The 21,147-nt window shown below is 51.1% G+C and overlaps 1 protein-coding gene across 2 annotated transcripts in view; it reads left to right on the top strand.

The window, feature by feature from the left end:
* Rnf220 (ring finger protein 220) overlaps positions 1 to 21,147 on the top strand; it is a 213,575-nt gene that overhangs the window by 170,262 nt on the left and 22,166 nt on the right. For both annotated transcript variants that reach the window (XM_055618579.1, XM_055618578.1), the window contains exons 2-4: positions 7,272 to 7,404; positions 15,531 to 15,576; positions 18,964 to 19,065. In XM_055618579.1, the coding sequence (XP_055474554.1) occupies positions 7,272 to 7,404; positions 15,531 to 15,576; positions 18,964 to 19,065 (281 nt within the window). The remainder of the gene's footprint in view (positions 1 to 7,271; positions 7,405 to 15,530; positions 15,577 to 18,963; positions 19,066 to 21,147) is intronic.

Genomic DNA, 21,147 nt, shown 5'->3' with positions numbered 1-21,147 from the left:
GGTTTCTAGGAAGAAGAGAAGAAGGGGTGAGTGGGAGGAGCAGAGGGGACCAGTGATTAGGTGGCTTGGGTCCATGATGGATGGGTGAAGAGAGAGGGAGGTGGTGTGCTCTGGGTAGGATGAGTGGCTTGGACCGTTCATGGCCGATGTCTTGGCCTCTTAGCACATTTCACTGCAAGGATAGCATCTCTTGCTCTTTGGAACTTCTTTTCACACTTCCTTGTTCTCGTTCTTCCCCTACCACTCCTTCTAGAACCTTGATGACTTAAATGTCCTTCACCTGTAGAGTTAACTGAGGCTCTGTTCCGGACTCCTCTTACTGTGGGCTCCCACTGATGATCTCACTGCTCTTCATCCTTTCATGTGATAGGTGTCTCCCGGTTGATACAACAGACCAGGTTCTAGGCAGGGAGCCCACAGCAATGAGCTTCAGGTCTTAACTTCGAGTCCTCTAGACCTATCATTCAGCATTTTCCCAGTCCCTGCGAGTAAATACATCCCAAACTGAGCTTATTGCCCTCCTATAAAAACCTGATATATAAGCCAATAGTCAGGTATAATATGAGTGTGGATGGACAGGAGAAATTCCACAGGGGCATGAAGGCCAAGGCCAGCCATCTGCCGAAGGGTCCCCGATCTCTGTCAGTCCCGGTGGGAAGGCAGGTGAAGGCCGGGTGCTGCTATAGGGTAGATGTGGGCACAGCAAACCTGAGCCAGAATCTTACTAGAGAGACAGTGACTGAGCCCTCACTTGTACACAGCTCTGATTTCGTTACAGTCTCACAAAAGTCCTAGGAGTTAAAAATCATCCCCGTTACACACAAGGAGAAGCTAAGCTCAGGGTGATCAAGTGACTGGCCCAGGTTCAGCACAGCTTGGAAGAGGCAACTCTGTGGGATTTGCTTGCTGTTCTGTTCTGTGTCTTGGTCACTAGGAAATGGAAACCCTTCTTGGGAGGGTGGAGCTGGGAGAGGAAAGGCAGGACACACCTTTGCCTGAGTGCGTAGTCTTAAAAGCCCCAGTGTCAGGCTGGGGCCATGGCGCAGTCGCTTGACTGCTAATCAAACTTACCCAAAACCATAGGTTTGATTCCTCCGCACAAGGCATATTGAATTTGGTGGTGTTTGCCTGTGATCCCAGCATTCCAAAGACAGAGGTAGTAGGATCAAAAGTTCAAGGTCATCCTCAATATGCAATAAGTCTGAAGCTAGCCTGGGCTATAAGAGATCCTGCTTCCTTGTCATCTGTCATTAGATTACCCTCATCTAATGCTCCCTGTCCTAAGCAGGCAAGCTACACTTTTTTTTTTTTTTAAGACAATATCTCACACTCTCTCAGGCTGGCCTGGAACTCACTATTTAGATCATGCCAATCCTACTCCTCCTGCCTCAGCTTCATATTACAGGTCTGACCAACCACTCCCTGTCCAGCCAAGCCTTTCATGGTCTGCAGAGCAAAGATGGGAATTCCTGCTCAAACAAAATAGAGAGGAAGAAACGGAACCCTTTGGCTACAGAGCCGTGACAAAGCAAACAGGCCAATCAGAGGGGCAACAAGGTTAAGGGCTCAGTGGCTCCTCTCATGAACAGGCTCCACCAGTCCTCCCAGATGGGGAAGGAGCAGGAATTTCCAACAGAGGAGGGCAGCAGAGGGCCGAACCAGCCCCCACCCAACCACCCACCCCCTTACTCAGTGCTTGAGGAATGGGCCGAAGGAGTTAGACCCTAGCTTAACCTTTTCTCAACCTAATCAACACCCTTCTTAGAGGCTTCCATGCTGTCTGGGAGTAAAGTTAGCCCAGCTGCTTATCAAGGGCCAGGGCGGCTCTAGTGCTCACACAACTAAGGGGCCTCCGCAGTAGGGCCCCACAGACTCAGGCCCTGCGGAGTTGCCCTGTGTGAGGCTGAGGTCAGGGGGCCAGCTTCCCTCCCTGCCCTCCTCCTGCCTGGAAGATACCCATGGCAAGCAGAGATGTGGAGGTGGCAGCCCCCGATGGTGGCAGGGGTGGGGGGAGGGAGGCAGTAATGAATGTGGACGGGAGGCGGAATGAGCGATCCATCTTTGCATGGGAGGAGAGGGGGCGGCGGGCGTTCCCCACACACACACTCACACACTCAATCAGGCGCTGTCAGACCTCCGGCCGCCTGGCATTTTGGTGAAGAATCTCTCAGCTAAAAATTGTTGTCAGTCCCATTTCCTCGTTATCAGTGCAAGGGCTGAGGCAGCGCCCGGGGATTAGCAGAAGCGGGGAGCCATCCACTGCCGATAACACTGGGCCTCCCGTCTCACCTCCCACATTCATCATCTTTAGCACTGACAGCTCAGCCCAGTCCTTGTCCCCATCCCCTCGTAGTCGTCACCGAGGCTCCCCACCGTGCTCTGCCTGGCTCTTGACCTCCCAGGAAGCTAGTCCTCCTACAGGAGTGGTAGGATTCAAGCAAGACTGGAAACCTAAACCCCACCTGTGGCAAAAGGCCTGGCCTGGCTGTTGAGAGGCTCTGTTAAGGGCTGGCGTGAGGGCTACCCACCGAGCCCGTGTCCTTTGACAGGCTTCCTCTAGTGACTCCAGTATCTGTGATACGGCCTACAGTGTTGGAGAAGGGAGCCCTGTGTAGACGAACAAGCTTCAGAGGCCTGTCCGAGGGCTCCTTACTCCTCACCTGCCTGAAATGGACTCCCAGATTCTTGGAACCATGGAAAGGAAGTGCCAGGGGCTGACTCCGCCTGAGCCTAGGACAGGTCAGGGGATAGAGGCTTCATTCCCACCCCAGCAAGACCATGGGACCCCTCCTCTTGGCCATCCCCAGTGGTTTTATGGCTCATTTTATGGCCACTGTAATGGCCCAGGTCAAAAGCTTCAGGGAGCTGTATTCTGGGAATTATGCAAACGAGGAGCAGGCCCAGGGCCAGAGTATGGATTTTGTCATTAAACCTGGGCAGGCCATGTCGTTAGTGCAGTAAAATCCACGTCATGACCACAGGTCTCAATATAAAATTATAGGGAACACAGCGGGGGAGGCGGGGTGGGGGTGCAGGACCGCGCTGACACCTGCCACTCGAACGCCTGAGAAATAAAGGTGAGAGAGAAGGCATAGGTTGCAAGTGGAGCCCCAGCTCATTCCTGCAGGGCTCTTCCCAAAGCTGAGAGCCAAACAAGGGGTCCAATGCCCTCGGTAAAGAAACTGAGGTCTGAGTGAAGAAAAGCACATGTCAGCCAGGCAGGAGAAGGAGAGCAAGTGTGTGAGAATGCTGACCTCTGACCCAAGATGCAGAGCAGGGTCTAGACTCCAGAAACCCCACAGGACTGAACTTGGTAACCCAGCCACAAAAGGGCTGAGCTCCTGACACTGCTGGCCGCATGCGGTGGGTCCCTCTCCTGTCCTGTCGTCACTCCATCCTTTACTCCCCAGATCCTAGGCAGTGCCCTGTTTAGCTACCTTACTCATGCTTTCTGCTTCCCATGGGGCACCCATCCCTTTTCCTGGGGACGTCCAGCCCTCTCATAGTGCCCCTCATGGCCCCTGCCACCCTCCTAGGTCTCACCCACACTACCTGGCTTTCTCTCCTGGCTTTACCACTAACTTGGGATTTCCTGGAGATCAAGACTTTTTTTTTTTTTAACTTATCTCTGAGCCCCAGTTCTCCCTAGAATAATACTAAAATGAAATAACTCTTTCATAAGGGCTTGTTGAATAAATAAATGAGGCCTTGAGACCAAAAAGCCAAGTTCAAAGTCCCTATCCAATTCTGAGTCCCCATTTCCCCACCTGTTGAAGACAGTAGGCTGGAGGATCCTAAGGCCTCACCCACCTCTGAGGTTGCCTGAGAGGCATAAGTGAGACCAGAGCCCTCCCAGAGCAGGGCCATATCTGCTTCTTTTCCTCAGCACTGCCTTCTAGCTGTCACCTAAACACCCAAGGCACAGCTACCAAGGCAGGTGACAGACAGTGAGACCAACCAACCAACATAGAAGGGCCATTTCCCTATTAAAGACCTAATCACACAGGCTGGAGCCCCTCCTGGCCGATCGTGGCACACTTGAAGCCCTCACACGTGATATCCTGCTCTGTGAAGGCTAAGATGTTTCAAGTACATGGCTTTGGTTAAGGCCTCCCTTTTCCTACTCCCCAGAACACACATAATGAATTGCTCTATCCTTAGAGCCTGCAGATGACTCAATCCAGGACATGATTATATATTTTTCAAGAACTCATTGTGTATTTCACTGCGCATTCTGCATCGAATCTGGCAACCGTACTCACCTATCTACCTTGGTCATCACTGACATGGTCTTTATCTGTCTGAAAGCTGTTCATGACCACCTCCAGGCACCAGAGGGACAAGCAAGGGAGAACATACAGACTCCAGCTAAGGAGGTCTTTGCTGGGATGTGGTTTTCTGGAAGAGCACTTGCCTAGTACACGCAAAGCCCTGGTCCTGTCTCTAGTACTACACACACACACACACACACACACACACACACACACACACACACACACTGTTTTCCTACAATCATGGCCTCAACACCATGCCTGTAAGCAGCCTGGGGAGCACTGGATGTGAGAAAAGAAGGGACTAGGAGTCGAGAGGAGAGTGAGCGAGACAACCAGAGTGTTCTTCCTAGAATGCTTTGTTCTGGTCACTATTAGAAACAGACTGGAAAGAAGTCCCAGCTTCCAGCCAGCCCTCCACAAGCACACGTACTGAAGAAATGGTTGGTTGGTTGGTTGGTTGGTTGGTTGGTTGGTTGGTTGGTTGGTGGTTTTGTGGGGGAGATGGGGGCACGGGGATTGTTGTTTGTTTGTTTTGAGACAGGGCTTCACTGTCTGGAACTCACTTTGTAGCCCAGGTTGGCCTTAGCCTCACAGCAGTCCTCCTGGCTTGTCCTCCTTAGCACTGGGATTCCAGGCATGACCCATCACACTCAGCTTGAAGGACATTCTAGAAGAAAACTCAGAATCGGGTTGACAAGAGACCTGTGAGGTTACCCAGCAGAAGCAGTGAGACCTACCGGGAATAGAGAGGTCCCAGGGAACTGGAGGGACTGGAGAGCTCAGCAGGAAAAGTTCAATCCCCAGCACCCACAAGGAAGCATACAACCCTCTGTGATTCCAGTTCCAGGGGATCTGATGCCCTCTTCTGGCCCCCGTGGGAACTGCACACACAGAGTGACGACATGCACTGAGGCCAATACTGATACAAATAAAAAAAATTTTTTTAAAGAATAAAATCTCAAAAAAAGATTTCTTAAAGTAATGAGGCCTCAATAGGGAGAATGTGAATTTCAGGAGTGTAGAAGAAAGACCAGGAAGATGCCTCAGCAGGTAAAACTTCTTGCTGTGCAAGCCTGATCATCTAAGTTCAGTCCCTGGAACACATGTAAAAAGGCAAATGCTATGATGCCAACATTCCTACAGCAAAATGGGAGGGAGAGACAAGAGAATCCCCTGGAATCCTGGGAGCCACACAGTCTGGACTAGGCAGCACAGCAGCAGAAACAAGAAGAGAGATAGTTGGGACTGGAGAGATGGCCCAGAGGCTAAGAACACATATAGATCTTGCAAGGGACCCAGGTTCCAGTCCCAGCACCCACACAGCAGCTTTCAAACTATTTTTTTATTTTTAAATTTTATTTAATTTTTATTTTATATGCATTAAGGTGAAGGTGTCAGATCCCTTGGAACTGGTGTTACAAACAGTTGTGAGCTGCCATGTGGGTGCTGGGAATTGAACCTGGGTCCTTTGGAAGAGCAGACAGTGCTCTTAACCACTGAGGCATCTCTCCAGCCCTACAAACTATTTCTAACTCCAGTTCCAGGGGATCCAGTGTTCTTCCTGCCTTTGTGAGCACTAGACATGCATGTGGCACACATACATACATGTGAAAACAGCATACATAGAAAAAACTTGGTAAAATATAATAAAGAACTTTTAAAAGCTTCAAAAAAGAAGAAAGACCCTGCCTCAGCAGGTGGAATTCCGTTGTCCCCCAGCCTCCACATATGCACTCTGACACATACATGCCCACACTCAAGACACTCATGCATAGATACACGCACGCATATAGAAACGCTTTTTATTGTTTTAATTTTATTTTACTTTGAGACAGTTTCTCTGTGTGGCCCTGGCTGTCCTGAGACTCACTTTGTAGACCAGGCTAGCCTTGAACTCAGATATCTGCCTGCCTTTTGGCTCCCAAGTGCTAGGATTAAAGGTGTGCACACCACACCCAGCTCATAACTTTTAAAAAGAACAGATATAGGGGGATGGAGAGATGACTCAGAGGTTAAGAGCACTGCCTGTTCTTCCAGAGGTCCTGAGTTCAATTCCCAGCAACCACATGGTGGCTCACAACTATCTATAATGAGATCCGGTGCCCTCTTCTGGCATGCAGGTGTACATGCAGGCACAACATTGTATCCATAACAAATAAATAAATCTTAAAAAAAAAAAAAAAAAAAAAAAAAACAGGTATAAAAGTAACAAAATGGACAAGACTTGGTAGCTATGTGAGTGGGGGGGGGTAGGACAAGGAAGGAGCACACAGTAAGGCTAAGGTGACTAGAGTGGGTGACTTGATGGATGAAGGTGTCCTGCCAGAAAGACGGAGGAGTAAGAGGTTTGTAAGGAGTGATAAGGTAGAGGCCTCCAATTTGAGTTGTTGAGATTTAAATTCTTAGGAGACATTCAGTTATTGACGTCCATTAGATATTGGATAATAGGGGCACAGAGGGATGGCAAGTTACAGCCAACAGGAGGTGGGAGTTAGAACCATAGGACAAACAAGCTCATCCACCACAAAAATGAGGAGAGCAAGAGCTGAAGACAGAACCTGGTTCTATGCTGGGGCCCCTCATTACCTTGCCAGTACTGGGTTAGAAGGGGGAAAAAATGAAGGAATGTTCGCTGAATGACTGTAGGAGTGAACTAGCCTTTCCCCTCTCTCCCTTCTCCAAATCTGGAGAACATGAAAGCAAGGAAAAAAGGAGAGAGACAAGGGGCACGCAACATTCTGGGTGATGGTATGATTACACGCGGGTTAAATGGAGTGATCAAGGCTTGATTGCACAGAGCATTGATTGTGTCCCAGCAGATTTCCAAGAGGGGCGGCCAGCCGAGAACGCATCATTTATGGCCATGGTCCCTCAAGCTATCAACATAGGTCCAGAACCCCTCAAAGGCAGCAGTAGGCTTGGTCTGAAGGCCTGGGACACTGGATTTCCTTCTAGAACTAGCTCTCCTCATAGTGTCTGTTCTCCTTCCCTGGCCAGGTAAGAAGAAAGCAGTAGCGTTGTTTGACAGCCAGGCCCCGATCTGCCCCATCTGCCAAGTCCTGTTGAGGCCCAGCGAGTTGCAGGAACATATGGAGCAGGAACTGGAGCAGCTGGCCCAACTGCCTGCCAGGTAAGCCACCTCTAGGAAGTCTGCCTGCCGGGGGAACCCACTAGGTCTGCCCTGATAGGTCTCAGGTCAGCCTCTGGGGCAGAAGCTGGAGCCCCCGGTACCTTTCTGTTTTCAGTGCTGTTTCTCACTTTATTTGGAGGGATTTTGGAGATGGAGGAGAGTGAATCCTCAGACTCCAGCCTCAGAATAAGGGAAGCTGGACAAGAGGGAGCCAGCTGGGGCCACTGCCACAAGCCCAGAACTATCATGTAGGGCCTTGGGGTGGGAAAAAAGCAGGTGCAGGGCCTGGCAGCTCTATCAGAGGTCTGGCCCAGCCCTGTTACTCGGGGGGGGGGGGGGGAGAAGCAGGACCTTCTTCTCCATAAGCCTCAAGGACTGAGAGGTGGCAGTCTTGGGAAGGTACTCATGTGTCCTCTCCCTAGCTCACCGAAGCCCTCCTCTGTCCTCACCCGAGGACCCAGCTGAACCCTCTCCAGATCCTTGGTGAGGAGCCCAGATCATCCAGAGGGCAGAGGAGAAGTAACTAATTACCTCAAATCTGAGCAGTATGAAGCAGCTGTTGCATGTTGTCCGCACAGTCTTCGGGGTCAGGAATTCCGGCAGGGCACAGAAGGGTTGGCCATGCCTGCTCCAGATGTTGGATGCTCAGCTGGGAGCTGGGACCATCTAGAGGTTCTTCACTCACATGTCTGGTGGTGGATGCTGGCTGTCCCTGCCGATGGGGTCTAAAGCATTTGCATGCGGTTTCTCTGCATGGTCTGGGCCTCCTCGTCACTCGGTAGCCTTGGGATACTTTGACTTCTTACATGGCAGCTTATGTCTCCAAAACAAAATGTTCTAACCAACAAGATGGAAGACAGAGGTGAGAGGGTGCAGCTAAAGATCAAACTTGGAGCCTTTCTCTACAACTGAGCTCTAGCTCAGCCCGAATCACTTTTTTGTCCTGAGCCTTAGGAGTCACTCACTCTCATTTCCAGTACTCTATTGATCACAGTGGTGTGAGGCCCCCAGACTCAAGGTGATAGGACGAGTAGCCCTTTTGATGGGAGGACTGGCAAGATTGTATTATAAAGGTGCACAGGGGATAGAGACGGGGCTTAAACCATCCTCGGAAACCACGACGGACCCTACAGAGAACAGCCTTCCATTCCTACCCATGGCTCATTTCAAGTCATTAGACCTGACCAATGCAAGGCACAGGGGTCCCAAGATGTCCTCTGCCCTGGGAAACTGGAGTGAGGAAGGATTGAAGGAAGGTGAGGAAACACGAGCCCTGAGGGCTAGAGGCTGCTGCCTGAGAGGAACCTGAGCTGTGTGAGGCAAAAACCCCACCCAGAGCAAGGAAGGCTTCCTGAGGGAGGGATTTTGAAGGAAGTACTCGTCATTTATTGGCTGTTACAAATTACCCCAAAACTTAATGGCATAAGACGTTTATTAGGAACAGTGAGAAGGTTCATCAGGTGAAGGCTTTTGCCACAAAAGCTGTAGGACTTGAAGTCCACTCTAGTACCCAGGTGAAGGTGGAAGGAGATAACCAACTTAAACAAAGTTCCCTTCTGACAAACACACACACACACACACACACACTGAAAAAAATTTGTCTGTTCTATGGGACACCCGTTCCAGAACAACATAGCTTAGCTATGTGATCTTGGGTAGCTGTAGCCACTAGCTCTGGTTCTCTCCTGAGGCTAGAAAGTGTCACCTAAGGTCACATTCCTTTATGTCTGACTGGACTGCAGGATGCTTCCAGGATGGCTCACTTTGATGAGCTGTCAGCAGGAAACCTCAGTTTCAGCATCTCTCCAACGAGGCAGCTGACTGCCCACAAGCATTCGATCCAAGAAAGAGACCAAGGGAAGCCCCAGTACCTTCCCCTAAAGTCTACACACTAGCACTTCCGTTCTAGACTGTTCTATCCCCAGGTCACTGCTGGGTGTGGCGGTGCACACCTGTAATTCCAGAGGCAAGAGTACCTGGGATTTGAGTTGAGCCTGAGCTGTAGAATGAGGCCTAGATAGGAAGAGAGAGCTCGAGAAAGGAAGAAAGGCAGGCAGAGAGGAAAGAGGCAGGAAGGAATGGCTGGAGAGAGGGACAAGGGGGGAGGAAAGAAGCCAGGGAATCACCAAGCACAACCCACACTCCTATTTTTGGTTGTGAGCCTAGCCTGTATTGGCTGACCCATCTCTCCAGTCCGGCCCAGCCTATACTCAAGGGAGGAGAAATATGCTCTAAAAGCTCTCATTCTTACAGACAAAAACATCAAAAGAATCTGTGCTCACACTTTAAAAGCCCCACAGAAGCTATCCCATGGTAATAATAAGGAACCTCTTGGGACATTCGCTATCTGACAAGCGCTTTATTTATTCTTCGCTCTGAGGTGGGTGACGCATTGCTTAATGATGGGTATACATTCTGAGAAGTGCATCCTTAGACTCTGTTTTTTGCGTGTGAGCACCATAGAGTGTACTTGTGCAGACTTATACTGTCACTAGGCAGTGCAACCTCACGGGACCACTTTCAGCTGTGTAGCCGGCCTGTTGCTAATTGTGGTGTGTGACTGTAGATAGAACTCCCATTTTACAGATGAGGAAAACGGAGGTACAGGCATGTTAAGTGACTTCCCTAAGTCACTTAAGGTTGCCAGCTTAGCGGTAGAGACAGCATTTCTGCTCAAGCAGTCTCGACACCTGCGCTGGCCTCCCCTCTCCCATCACTCACCGACCTGGGATTGACCTGTCTGGGGCAGAGAGGGAAACAAACACCCAGCAGGCTGTCCCAGGATTTCTGGGTAATTTGCTCCCAATGAAGGGGTCCTCAAGCAGGAACAGAAAACCCGGGGACCTGCAGAGCCCATTTGGGCAGTGTGCCTCCCCTCTGGAAAACCGCCCTTTTTGCCTCCTCGGAGGCGGCGGCGAGGACGCTCTCCCTCCCCAAGCCCGCACTGCCCAGGGCATCTCTCATTCCTTTCTTGTTCTACCCCTGCTCGTGACCCTGCATTAATCCCTCATCATCCAGGTTTCTCAGAGCACCCACACCTCGCGGCCGTCGGCGGCTCACGTCCGGGCCTATCCCTGAACCCCCCAGTGCCCACGCCGCCCTCAGCACGTGCACGCCCTGCGCCCCTGGCACGCCCTCCTCCCCACCGGGTGTCTGACAGCCGGACAGCAGGATCTGCACAGCAAGTGAAATTCCCGTCGGATCGATAAAGCCGAAGCGCTGGCGGCGACGGGTCGATGGTTTTATCTGTCTCGGCCCCGCCGCGCCCGGCGCGCTGACAGTCGGACCGGCCGGCAAAGGCGTTCAAGGGCAGCCGCGCCCGCCGCCCCCTCCCCACGCGCGCCCCCTCCTCGCGGCCGCCGGACTGCGGGCTGGACCAGCCCCGCCGCCGCCCTTGTGATTTATCTGGATTTTTAATTGGAAAAAATTTGCGAATTAATTGATTTCAGGAACTTGCCAATTAACATTGTAATTGGGTGCGTGATAAATTCCCAAGGAGCGTGTCAGCTCCCTCCGGGCTGATGGGCAGTGCGGGTGGAGGGTCCCCAGCTTGGCTGCCCTTGCCCCGGCCCCGTGCTGGCTGTGGGGCGAGCCCAAGGAAGGGCAAAGGAAGTTGGGGAAAGACAGGAGCACCCGAGCTCCTGAGATCCACCCACCCACCTTCCTTCTGCCCACCATCAGGATCCTGAACAGATGGACCGGTTCACGGATGGGGAAACTGAGTCCCACAGGAGGCGGGAGCCCAACTGTGGGCTTCCCCCATTCATGACCTGTGGCCAAGTCCTCCTCCCCAGCTCTCCAGCCCTCTGGCTTCCTCCTGTTTCCTCTCTGCCCCTCTCCCTTTGTTTCCTGTGCTGGCTCCTCTCCTCCCTCAACCTGTATCCCCTTTCATCTTATTACCCTGCCTTTGCCTCCTTTCCCCTCTGTCCCTTCCTCACCTAGCCCACTCTGAGCCTATGGGTGCTGCTGTCAGGTTAGCCTCCCAGGTGGTTCTGCTTCTGAAACTTTCCGGGGGGGGGGGGGTTTCTTCTGCCTCCAAGTGCCCAACAACCTAGGGCAGGTCCTATGGATGCTATTTCTACACACCTGGGCCCTCACACAAGAAGTAGGGACCTTCCAGCTTCTAAGCAGAGGTTTTCAAGCATAGGCTTGACACGCATGCACGCACGCACGCACACATACACCCCATTCCCGCACAGGTCTTGTGTACATCCACACACCCTGAAAGAACCACCTTCCCAGGGATGAGCATTCCCAGGTACCAGGAACAACCAAGTCCCCACACGAAGGACAAAGTTCTCACTGGCTCAACACTACCCTTTTCCAGGTCGCACCCACACCCCTGTTTTACCTCACCGGATTGTGTTTTTCTCCATCTAGAACCTTAACAAGGGCTCCCTTAGACCCAAGGACTTGGCTCCCTAGAACAAAGAAAGCAACACTGGCTCGAACCCACAGTCAGAAGGGCCTCCCACACTAGAGGGTAGCCCACATGTTAGTGAGACATTATGTCCTGGTATGAAGAAGTGGGCTGGGAGCAGAAGCAAGGAGGCAAATCAAGGGTCCAGGCTGCCCTAGGACCGTGGCTGAAAGTGGAGGATGCAGAATAAGAGGATGCAGGAAAGAGAGGCCAAGCAACTACCTAGGGTACCTACTAGAACACTCTGACTTGGATGGTTGGAAGTGTGGTAGAGATGATGTCCAGAGAGCAGGAAGGCAACAGGGTAGGGTTCTGGGTGAGCTGAGGCCAGGGTACCTCTGAGATGGTGTTGGGCTAGGGGCTAGATGGGGCTGAAGACGGCAGGGCAGGTGAAAGGGCTGGCTCTGAGACCTTTCTGTGGCCCTTAAAAGGAGTTTCCAGCCACGAGGAAGAAACAGCCTTGGGCATGGAACATTCACAGAGCTGAAAGTGGGGCTGGTGGGACCCGAACTCAGAGATGTCCTCTATGAAAGCCGGCCTCTGGGCTAGGAAACAGCCTTCTCTGGGAAGTGCTTTAAAAGGGCTGGAAAAAAAAAAATCTAAAGGGAAATTGGGTAGCTCTGAAGGAGAGGCGGGGTGTAGAGATGGCAGGGCCCCCACCCCTACTTAAGCCTTATTTAAGGCCGGCCTCGGTGTTTGGTTGGGTAATGAACTAGATAAACAATTCCCCAAATAGATTAAAACGAAGTGTAACTTACAAAGGCGGCTGGTGATGATGGTTTATTCCCGGGCAGCGCACCATTTCTTTATTTCCAAGGATAATTCAGTGTAAATCACCTTAATTAAAAGTGTCAGCCCAGCCCATGAATATTGTACTTAGGAACGCGTTTCCTGGGTCCCAGTTATAATTTAAAACCCATGGATCACTAGGCAGCGAGTGACTGAGCAAGGAAGGAAATTGTTGGGGGCGGGCTGTGGAAACAGGGAGGGGACGAGAAGGCAGAGCTGATGGGCTGGGCGGGAGCCAGGCTGCTTCCAGCTCAGGACTTAAACCTCTCTCCTCCAAAGCAAGCCACTCACCAGGCTTTCAGGCTCTCCAAGAAACCAAGAAAACTTGGTGTTAAAGGGATTGATAGAAGGAAGGGCAGGAGGAAGCATTGCTTAGAGCCAGGGCGGGAGGCTGAGGCTGAGCTGGCTCTGCGTAAGCAAAGGGAAGAGCTTTGCTAAGAAGGATAGAAAGATGGGCTTGCCAGAGCACAGGCTGGACATCCTGACCCCGAGTGACCCCATCCCACGTACCAGCCAAGGAGATGAGTCCAGTATCAGCGAGTCCTTGCCCAAAGCTGCACAGCAAGCGGAGAAGAAACGAAACTCAGTGTTTGGCACTAGATCCTAAGTCCGACATAACTTTAGAGAGGCGGTATTAAAAAACAGAACAAAAACAAAAACTCAAACCCCAAGCCCTCCGTGGGCTGTGTGACCATAGAGGTGCCACCTAGCCTGTTAGTCAACTTTGCAAAGTTTGGTAGAAATTGAGCAAAATTACATTTACAAGGCCTGTCTCTGTCGTATACAGTAGGTGCATAATAACGTCTTTATTACTTCAGTTGCTGACCTCATCTAATGCAGCCACAACAGGTAATAGCCCGTATGCCAGTCCAGGGTCAAGAATGGCGACGGTGTGGGTAGCAGATAGCTCACTTTGTAGCCGGAATAGGAATAGTGATGTTCACGTTTGTCCACCGAGTGAAGGAAGAGGGTAAGAAGTGATCGGAGCTGCGAACAAACCAGTTTCTCTCCAAGGGCAGCTCAGCTTCCCCCCTATATGCCCAGTGCCTTGGTTAGGGCCAGGCATAGACGGCTAATGAACAAACTGTAATCGAATAGAACCTCGACTGGCAGTCCTCTCTCTTCTGTGCTGTTCCTGCTGTGTAAACAGATTGGTAGCCCAGACATGGGCCTTCTCCTGCTGTGGAGACTGGTGGTCTCTGCACTGTCGTGTGTGTGTGTGTGTGTGTGTGTGTGTGTGTGTGTGTGTGTGTGTGTATGTGATCCCTCAGGTGTTCACGTCTGTAGGTATCCGTGTGTCTGAGTGTGTCGGTGCTCATAGGCCTCTCCATCTCTGCTTGCGTTTGTGTGGATTTGTGTCTGAGAGCAGCTCTTCACCCAGTCTGTTGTGAATTTGTCTTTATGGCCATGTCTCTGGGAGTGACCCCGTGGCCTTGCACATCTGTATGCATGTCTGCGTCTCCGGGTATGACTGCCTGCATCTGTGTGCCTGTCGGTAAGGAAGATAGTCTGTGTATGTGCCTTGAGACCAGGGCTTCTCCACCTCAGCACTATTGACTTTTTGGGTCTGATAATCCTCTGTGAGGGGGCTGTCTGGGATAGTATAGGTTGTTAAACACCATCTACCCACTAGATGCCAGTAGCAACCCCCTTTCTACACCCAGTTTGAACAATCAGAAATCAATCAAACTATCTCTAGGGGCTTAGAATGTCACTCAACGGTAGGACATTTGCCTCATGTATATTAGGTGTGTATGCCTGTATGCACGTGTTTATGTATAGACATCCATGTATATTCAGACCTTGCCAAGTGTTCCCTGGGTGTGCACACACTCCTTCCGCTGACAACCAGTACTTTAGCCATTTCTGCCCACGCTTTTGCTTGCACGTCGTGCATCTCGCTGTTTGGCTACTGGGTGCCCGAGTATGGTGTTCCTTGTGCATACACTCACCAAGTCCATATCTGCCCCACGTATTCTGCTCTCAATGTATCTGTGTCCTTTCATGCTTTCTGGCTGTGTGGCTGTGGCTGTAGTCTACGTGTGTGCTTTGTATGTGTGTCGGTGCGGACAGCCCATGAAAATGGTCTGTGTCTGCTTCTGTGCATGTGTTTGTGTGGGTGCATGTGTCTGTGCATGCACACGCACCAGCGAGTGAGCGCAGATGCAGCAGCGGAGTGGGGGCAGCAGGCAGGGAGGGGCGGGAACAGGGATATTAATGTTTCTGAAGTGGATCTGATTTGATACGTCTTGTCCCATTGTCAGCATCTGTTTAGCGGGATTTGTAATACTCTGTGGCTCTGGATCACTCATGCTTAGCGTGGGATGTGGTCTTGCATACCAGTTTTGTTATTAAACACAGCCCTCGCCTCCCCCACAACCCATCCATCACCTCCCACCCCAGCCCCCTCCTGCTCTGAACTGCCCACCATATTTCAGGGGCCAGCTCCCTCCTGCCTGCCACCCGATGCCGGAGGGCCTGGGGCTGACAAATTGAATCAGGGAAAGATCATTCCTAGCCTAACACAGTTTGCAGCATGTTGGAGGAAGAATTGACAAGAGTCATGTCAGCCCCATCACCCCAGTCCCATAGGAACTAAGCAGGCAAGGAACAGGGAGTGTAGGGAAGGGAGCTTCCAGGACAGACAGAACCTTCAGGGCTGACTCTAGGTAAAGCCCCTTTCTTTGATACTGGTGTCTGTGTCCCCTCCCAGGGACCAGGATGGTCCTTGGCACCTGGTAGAAGCTGAGTTAGGTCCTAGGACAGTGGGTTGAGTGTCCTAGGTGGGGCTAGGCTGGGCTGGATGGACTGTGTCATGCTTGAAAATGCCTTCTCTTGGGCTTAGCTTGCTAATCTACCCTCCACACGAGCCAGGCACCAGGTAGAATGGTCACCTTGTTCTGTTCTTTCTTGGCAGCAAAAATTCCCTTCTGAAGGATGCCATGGCTCCAGGCACCCCCAAGGTAGGTGGCCAATTATGTTTTCTCTCTTGCCCATTCCAACCAAGGCCTACCAGGATGTGGCTCCTCCTGAGAAAGAGGCACTCTCCATGGACTCTGCTGCCTTCAGTGTGTGGACATCAGCCTGATGCCTAGGGCTAGTTGATGTGTTAGGGTGTGGCTGGGGGAGCAGAATCCATCTGAATAAAACAATTTCCTGACTTTCTCTTTTTCTAGCTAGGAGATGGGTCAGAGGCAAAAGTGGCCTGAGGTGTAGGCAACACAGACACTAAGGTCTGGGAGGCTTAAGGGAGGAAGGTGAGCTGTAAGCAGTTAAAGAAAGCATAGAAATTTAGTACAAATAGAAGCCAAGTGTGTGTGTGTGTGTGTGTGTATGTGTGCGTGTCTCTCTCCTCCCCCACACACCTCAATCTCTCTGCATGAGTGTGTGAGCATATGCTTGCACATGTGAGAGAGAACCAGAGAGGATGCTGGGTCTGTCTGAGGAGAGAGTTGGCCCCTCTGAACAGAAACTGTAAGAGTACCTTGAATGCATCAGATGGAGAAAGATGAAGAGCAAATGTCCCCTCTTGGCCCCCTGACTTTCCCACAGGGAACAGGTGGTGCTGTTTCCTCAGAGGTGATGATTGTGAGGGAATGGAGACCTGGAGAGGAAGAGGTGCCCCTCTGTCTAAGGCTGTCCCCTTTCTTGGAAGTCCCCACACTACTCCCCTGATGTGTGTCATGTCAAGTGAGAAATAAGTGTTAAACCTTGGGGAACAAATTTTTCGGTGAGTGGGAGTATGGGGAAGATAAGAACAGATGTCAAGGAAAAAACCCCTCAGAGACCCCTGTACTTTTGATCAATAAAAAGTGAGGAAATTAGTAGAAGGGTCACAGGAGAGCATGCTTCCCAGTTCCCTAAAGAAGAACTATTTCCAAATGTCTGGGCAGTTAGCAGTCCAGTAGGGAAAGGGACATGAAGAGGTCCATATATTTGAAAGGCCCAAAGTCACCAGTGACCTCTGAGAGGGTAATTTTGGGAAAAAGAAGCCAGTGACAAGTGTCACCTCCATGATGTTGGCCAACTACCCCTCGGGCTTCTAAAAGGGAGAAGGTAAACTATTCACCTCATTCAAAACTCACTGAGTCACAGCTAATATCGGAAGGAGGGATAGAGAGCCCAAACTAGCCTGGGATTTGTGTCCACCCTTGCCAAGGTCTGAAGGAGAAAGGGATGGGGAAATCAGGCAGCTGTAGACTAGATGGAGGAGGCAGGAAGCCATACAGGCTTGCTTGGCCCAGACACTTAATATTTGACGGTGAAGTAACTGAAGGTCATGACAAGCTCCTAGCACAGCCACTACCTGAGTATGAGTGGCAGGACTGAGACACTGGAAACCAGAAGGGCTTGTGTTCTAATGACCAACCCTTGCTAGCACACTCATCCATATCCACCTCTCACATATATGACCCATAGGTCAGAATGTGTACCCAGGAAGACTTAAGCATGGACACATTCCTACAAGCTTGGACACTGGCATGCCTCGATAGATGCAGAAAAAAAGGATCACTGCTCACCTACTTCCAGATAAATGCCCCAAAGCTGAGCAGTCTTTGGCTTCCCCTTGGCCTTGACCTCAGCTTTAGGGAAGCAGGTCATGTGAGAAAGAGGTAGGAAGCAGAAGGTTGAAGCAAGAGTCTGAGAGGAAAGGAGGGAGGAAGGGAGGGAGGGAGGGAGAAGGAGGAGAGGGCGAGGGGCCCTTAGACAAGATTGATGGCCTCGTTGCCATTAAGAAAAAAATTAGCCGGTGGCGGCTATCATATTAAAGGGTGAAGAAGCCGTGAATTATTTTCTTAAAGATCTTATCGCTTACAATGATAATTTTACCTTCCAAAAGGCCACTTTTAATGAGGCGAAGAGCCAGGCAAAAAGTCATGATTTAATGCCAGGATTTTTTTTTTTTCAAAACACATTTTACTGCTTTTTGGTCCATGTTTAAAAAGCGCCAGTGACCTTTTTTTATTCTGCATGCCCCAGGTGTAATGCTGAGGCCTCTCAGGGCTTCTAACCTAGAGAGAGAGAGAAAGACAGAGAAAAGCTTTGTTACTGTTGGGCCCCTACACACTGTGGCACACTGTTCTCTTTTCTCAACACCTTCCTTGGGATCGGAGAACATCACCTGACATCTTTCTGGCTGGGGCTGTCACCCACCAGGCCTCCTATGAGGCTTAGGTCAGTGAAGAAGTCCCTTTTGGAGGCAACCCCATCCCAGGCCCTCTGCAGCCTCCTTCCTCCTTTAGCTCCTGAGCTGTGGATGCCTCAGGGTGTCCTGGCTTAGTGGCAGCTGGGGACCATACCCCCTCACTTCCGAGGGCCCTTGCCCAAGGATGTATAGCCTGGCCACTGCATGCAGGTCACATCCTAAGGTTCAGTCAGAGATGAAGGATAAATGACCGCTCTGTCTTCCCCAAATTGCTTTCTTTGGGCTGTCACTGGCGATTTGGCATGGCTTTCCAGGCTGGGGAGGACTTCTAGAGAATTGTGAGCTTCCGGCTCAGAGCCGTGCAAGCTGAAGAAGGGAGGGGGAATAGATTATTTTCAAGCCCCTGAGTCCCCATTTGCAGCTGAACAGGCCTTGGCAAGAGCTGGCTCTTGGGCTGAACATGCCATGTGGTATTTAGAATTGCGGTGCTCTCACACAATTTAAAGCAGACAGTTTATTAATCTAAACTGTAGGCGTATGTAGAAGAGGCCATCCGGGATTGACGGAGGGGGATTGGTTTTGCCGGGGTTTTTTGCTAGGGTCATCACCACAGCACAGGACTAAATGGACCCAGCGTACATCCTCAGCCACATGCTGGAAACTCATACATACTATTTAATTTACTGTCTCCACGGTGGGGCTGCCATCGGCATGTATTAGGGACAGGCAAGGCGGCAGGTATGTGGCTTTACCCCCAGCCCTTCATGTGGGTCCCAGAGTATCAGCTTTTGAAGGAAGAACAAAGCATGTCTACTGAGAGGAGGTTAGCAATCCCTCCCACCGAGGTAGAGCTCAGCAGAAGCAAGGGTCTCGCCAGGTATTCTGGTCCATACCTGTAACCTCAGCAATTGGGAGGCTGTAATAGGAGGATCACTAGGAGTTCCAAGCCAGCCTGGGCTAAGAGTGAGACATTGTCTCAAACAAAATACACAAGCAAGGGTCTATACGTAGACCCAAGACCATCCATCCTCTCTCACAACCAGACTTCTGTGCGTGACCACGTCACTTCCAGTTTTCAGAGCAGTCCTCTGTCCCTGTGCTCTTCCTCTGTTGTGCTTTTAGAACTCCCTGAGCACTGGGAGCTCCTGGGCACTGAACGTGGGTCTCACTTGGCCTGGGGCCACGTGTCCTTTTCTTCTTTCAGTCCCTCCTGTTGTCCGCTTCCATCAAGAGGGAAGGAGACTCCCCGACGGCCTCCCCACACTCTTCTGCCGCCGAAGATCTGCACCACTCAGACAGATACCAGGTGAGGGAGGTGTGGCAGGAGGCCCGAAGAAATCTCACCCAGTGAGAGTCAAGCCCGGGGTGGTGCCAACTCCTCCTGAAGAGGTGGGAGCTGGGTTTGGTGCCTTTGTACCAAAAGGCACACAGGCGTCAGGAATGGGCCTTATCAAGCAGATGAACTTTAGGGTGAGATGCCAAGTTCTCTGGGGCTCCGCTGGGCTCGGAGCGCCTCTGAAGCATCCTATCCATCAAGGAGTAGCTTAGGAGATGTGTGTCTTGTAAGGGGCCTGGAAGCATTGCCCAGGTTCACTGGAGATCTCTGACCGCTCGAACCGGATCACTAGTGCCGAGAAAGCACGCGTTCCTGCCAAACCTGACAAATACGGGGGTCCAGGGAGAGAAGCAGGCAGATATTGCCTGTGGGCGTCTTAGCCAATCAGGAAGGAAACAAGCCCGATGTCCTAAAAGATCAGAGCAGGATAGGAACCCCATGGCACCAATGGAACCACATGGGCTTTCTCTGAGATAAAAGAGGAAGATCTTCCTCCAGGAGCTTGGTCTGGGAGAGAGATCCCTGCCTTTGAGAACCCGCTCAGATGGCAGAAAACAAGAGCCTGCCCCGAGGACCATGTGTTTAAATGGCAGCAGTCCCCCCAGCGAGCCCCAGTCTCAAAGGGAAATGAACCCTGATCTGCTGTGGGAGGGTAGAACGGCAAGGACTGATAGCGGGGGTACAACTTCGGCTGGAGCTAGAGGTGTCTTCCCAGAAAACCTTTCTTCCCGGCAGACAGCCCGGCCCTGGGATGCTAAGCTCTGAAGCGCAGGGTCAAGCACAGCTAGAGGCTGGGAATGTGACTCACCGACAGAGCACTTGCCAGCATGGATCTATCCTAGCACCATTCAGAAAAGGAAAACACAATTTTCTAGGTCTAAGAGTAGGCTAGACCCTAGCCTGAACTGGCATCTTCTTGGAATGGGCTTAAAATGCATAGACTAAGGGGCTGGAGAGATGGCTCAGTGGTTAAAACCAGAGCACTGGCTACTTTGCCAGAGGTCCCTGGGCTCCCAACCGCCTAGAATCCCAGTCGCAAGGGATGCAATATCCTCTCCTGGCCCCCGTGAGCCCCACATACATGGTGCACATACATACATACATACATGCATGCATATATTCATGCATACATACAGGTAAAATATCAATACACACAAAAAGGGAAGAATTTAAAAGAATAAAACTGGGTGGTGGCGGCACACACCTTTAATCCCAGGGCTTGAAAGGTAGAGGCAGGCCTCTGCCTAAAAGACGGTGCTCGGGCATTCCTAGCTGGTGTTTATTTGCAGCTGGTTTAGGGAGTCGTGGAAACCTCTGGAGCACATTTGGGCGCCCCTGAGTCCCCCCTTCTAGAGCCTAAGCAGCCTTTCCTATTTGAGATAGGTTCTCAGCTTATTGCCCAGTCTGGTCCCAAACTCATGGTGAGTCTCCTGCCTCTGCCTTCCAAGTGCGAGTATTATAGTTATGTGCTACTATGTATTAACATTTCAGGTTTTTTTGTGTGGAGGGGGGAGGTAGTGTTGGTACAGAGTCTCATTTTGAAGCTCAGACCTCACACTTGATGCAATCCTTTTGTCTCAGCCTCCCACATTCAAAGATTTCCAAGTACCTTCTTAAATAACAAATCAGATTAATCAATTTCTAAGCCAAAGTCTTAAGCTCTCTGCGTGGCACCAAGGCATTCTGTGATTTGGATCCAATTTGTATTCCCAGCTTCCATTTGTGAGACTCCCTTCCACAATGCCTTGGCCTCAGCTTGCTGAGCTAATGCTACCCACACCCTGAACACACCTTCTCTTCCTTCCCTCTCCTTAGACAAGCTACTTTTGACAGGGATCTTTCACCCCACAAATTTCTACTTGCCCCTCAACATCCTGCTGAAACACTGTCTCCTCCAAGAAGCCTTCCCAGATTATCTACCTCTTCTCATCACCCTGTGTGTCACAGGTTTTGGCACAGTCACCGTATGTTGCGATCACCTGTTCCAACACATGCCCATTATCTACTAATATACAACATGCTGCCCCAAAACTTGTTGGCTTGGCACAAATT

The sequence above is a fragment of the Psammomys obesus genome, unplaced genomic scaffold (assembly GCF_907164565.1).
Source record: "Psammomys obesus unplaced genomic scaffold, mPsaObe1.curated_primary_1811, whole genome shotgun sequence".
Classification (NCBI taxonomy): Eukaryota; Metazoa; Chordata; class Mammalia; order Rodentia; family Muridae; genus Psammomys; species Psammomys obesus.
The sequence above is the reverse complement of the archived record's forward strand: the minus strand, read 5'-3'. Positions and strand labels throughout refer to the sequence as shown.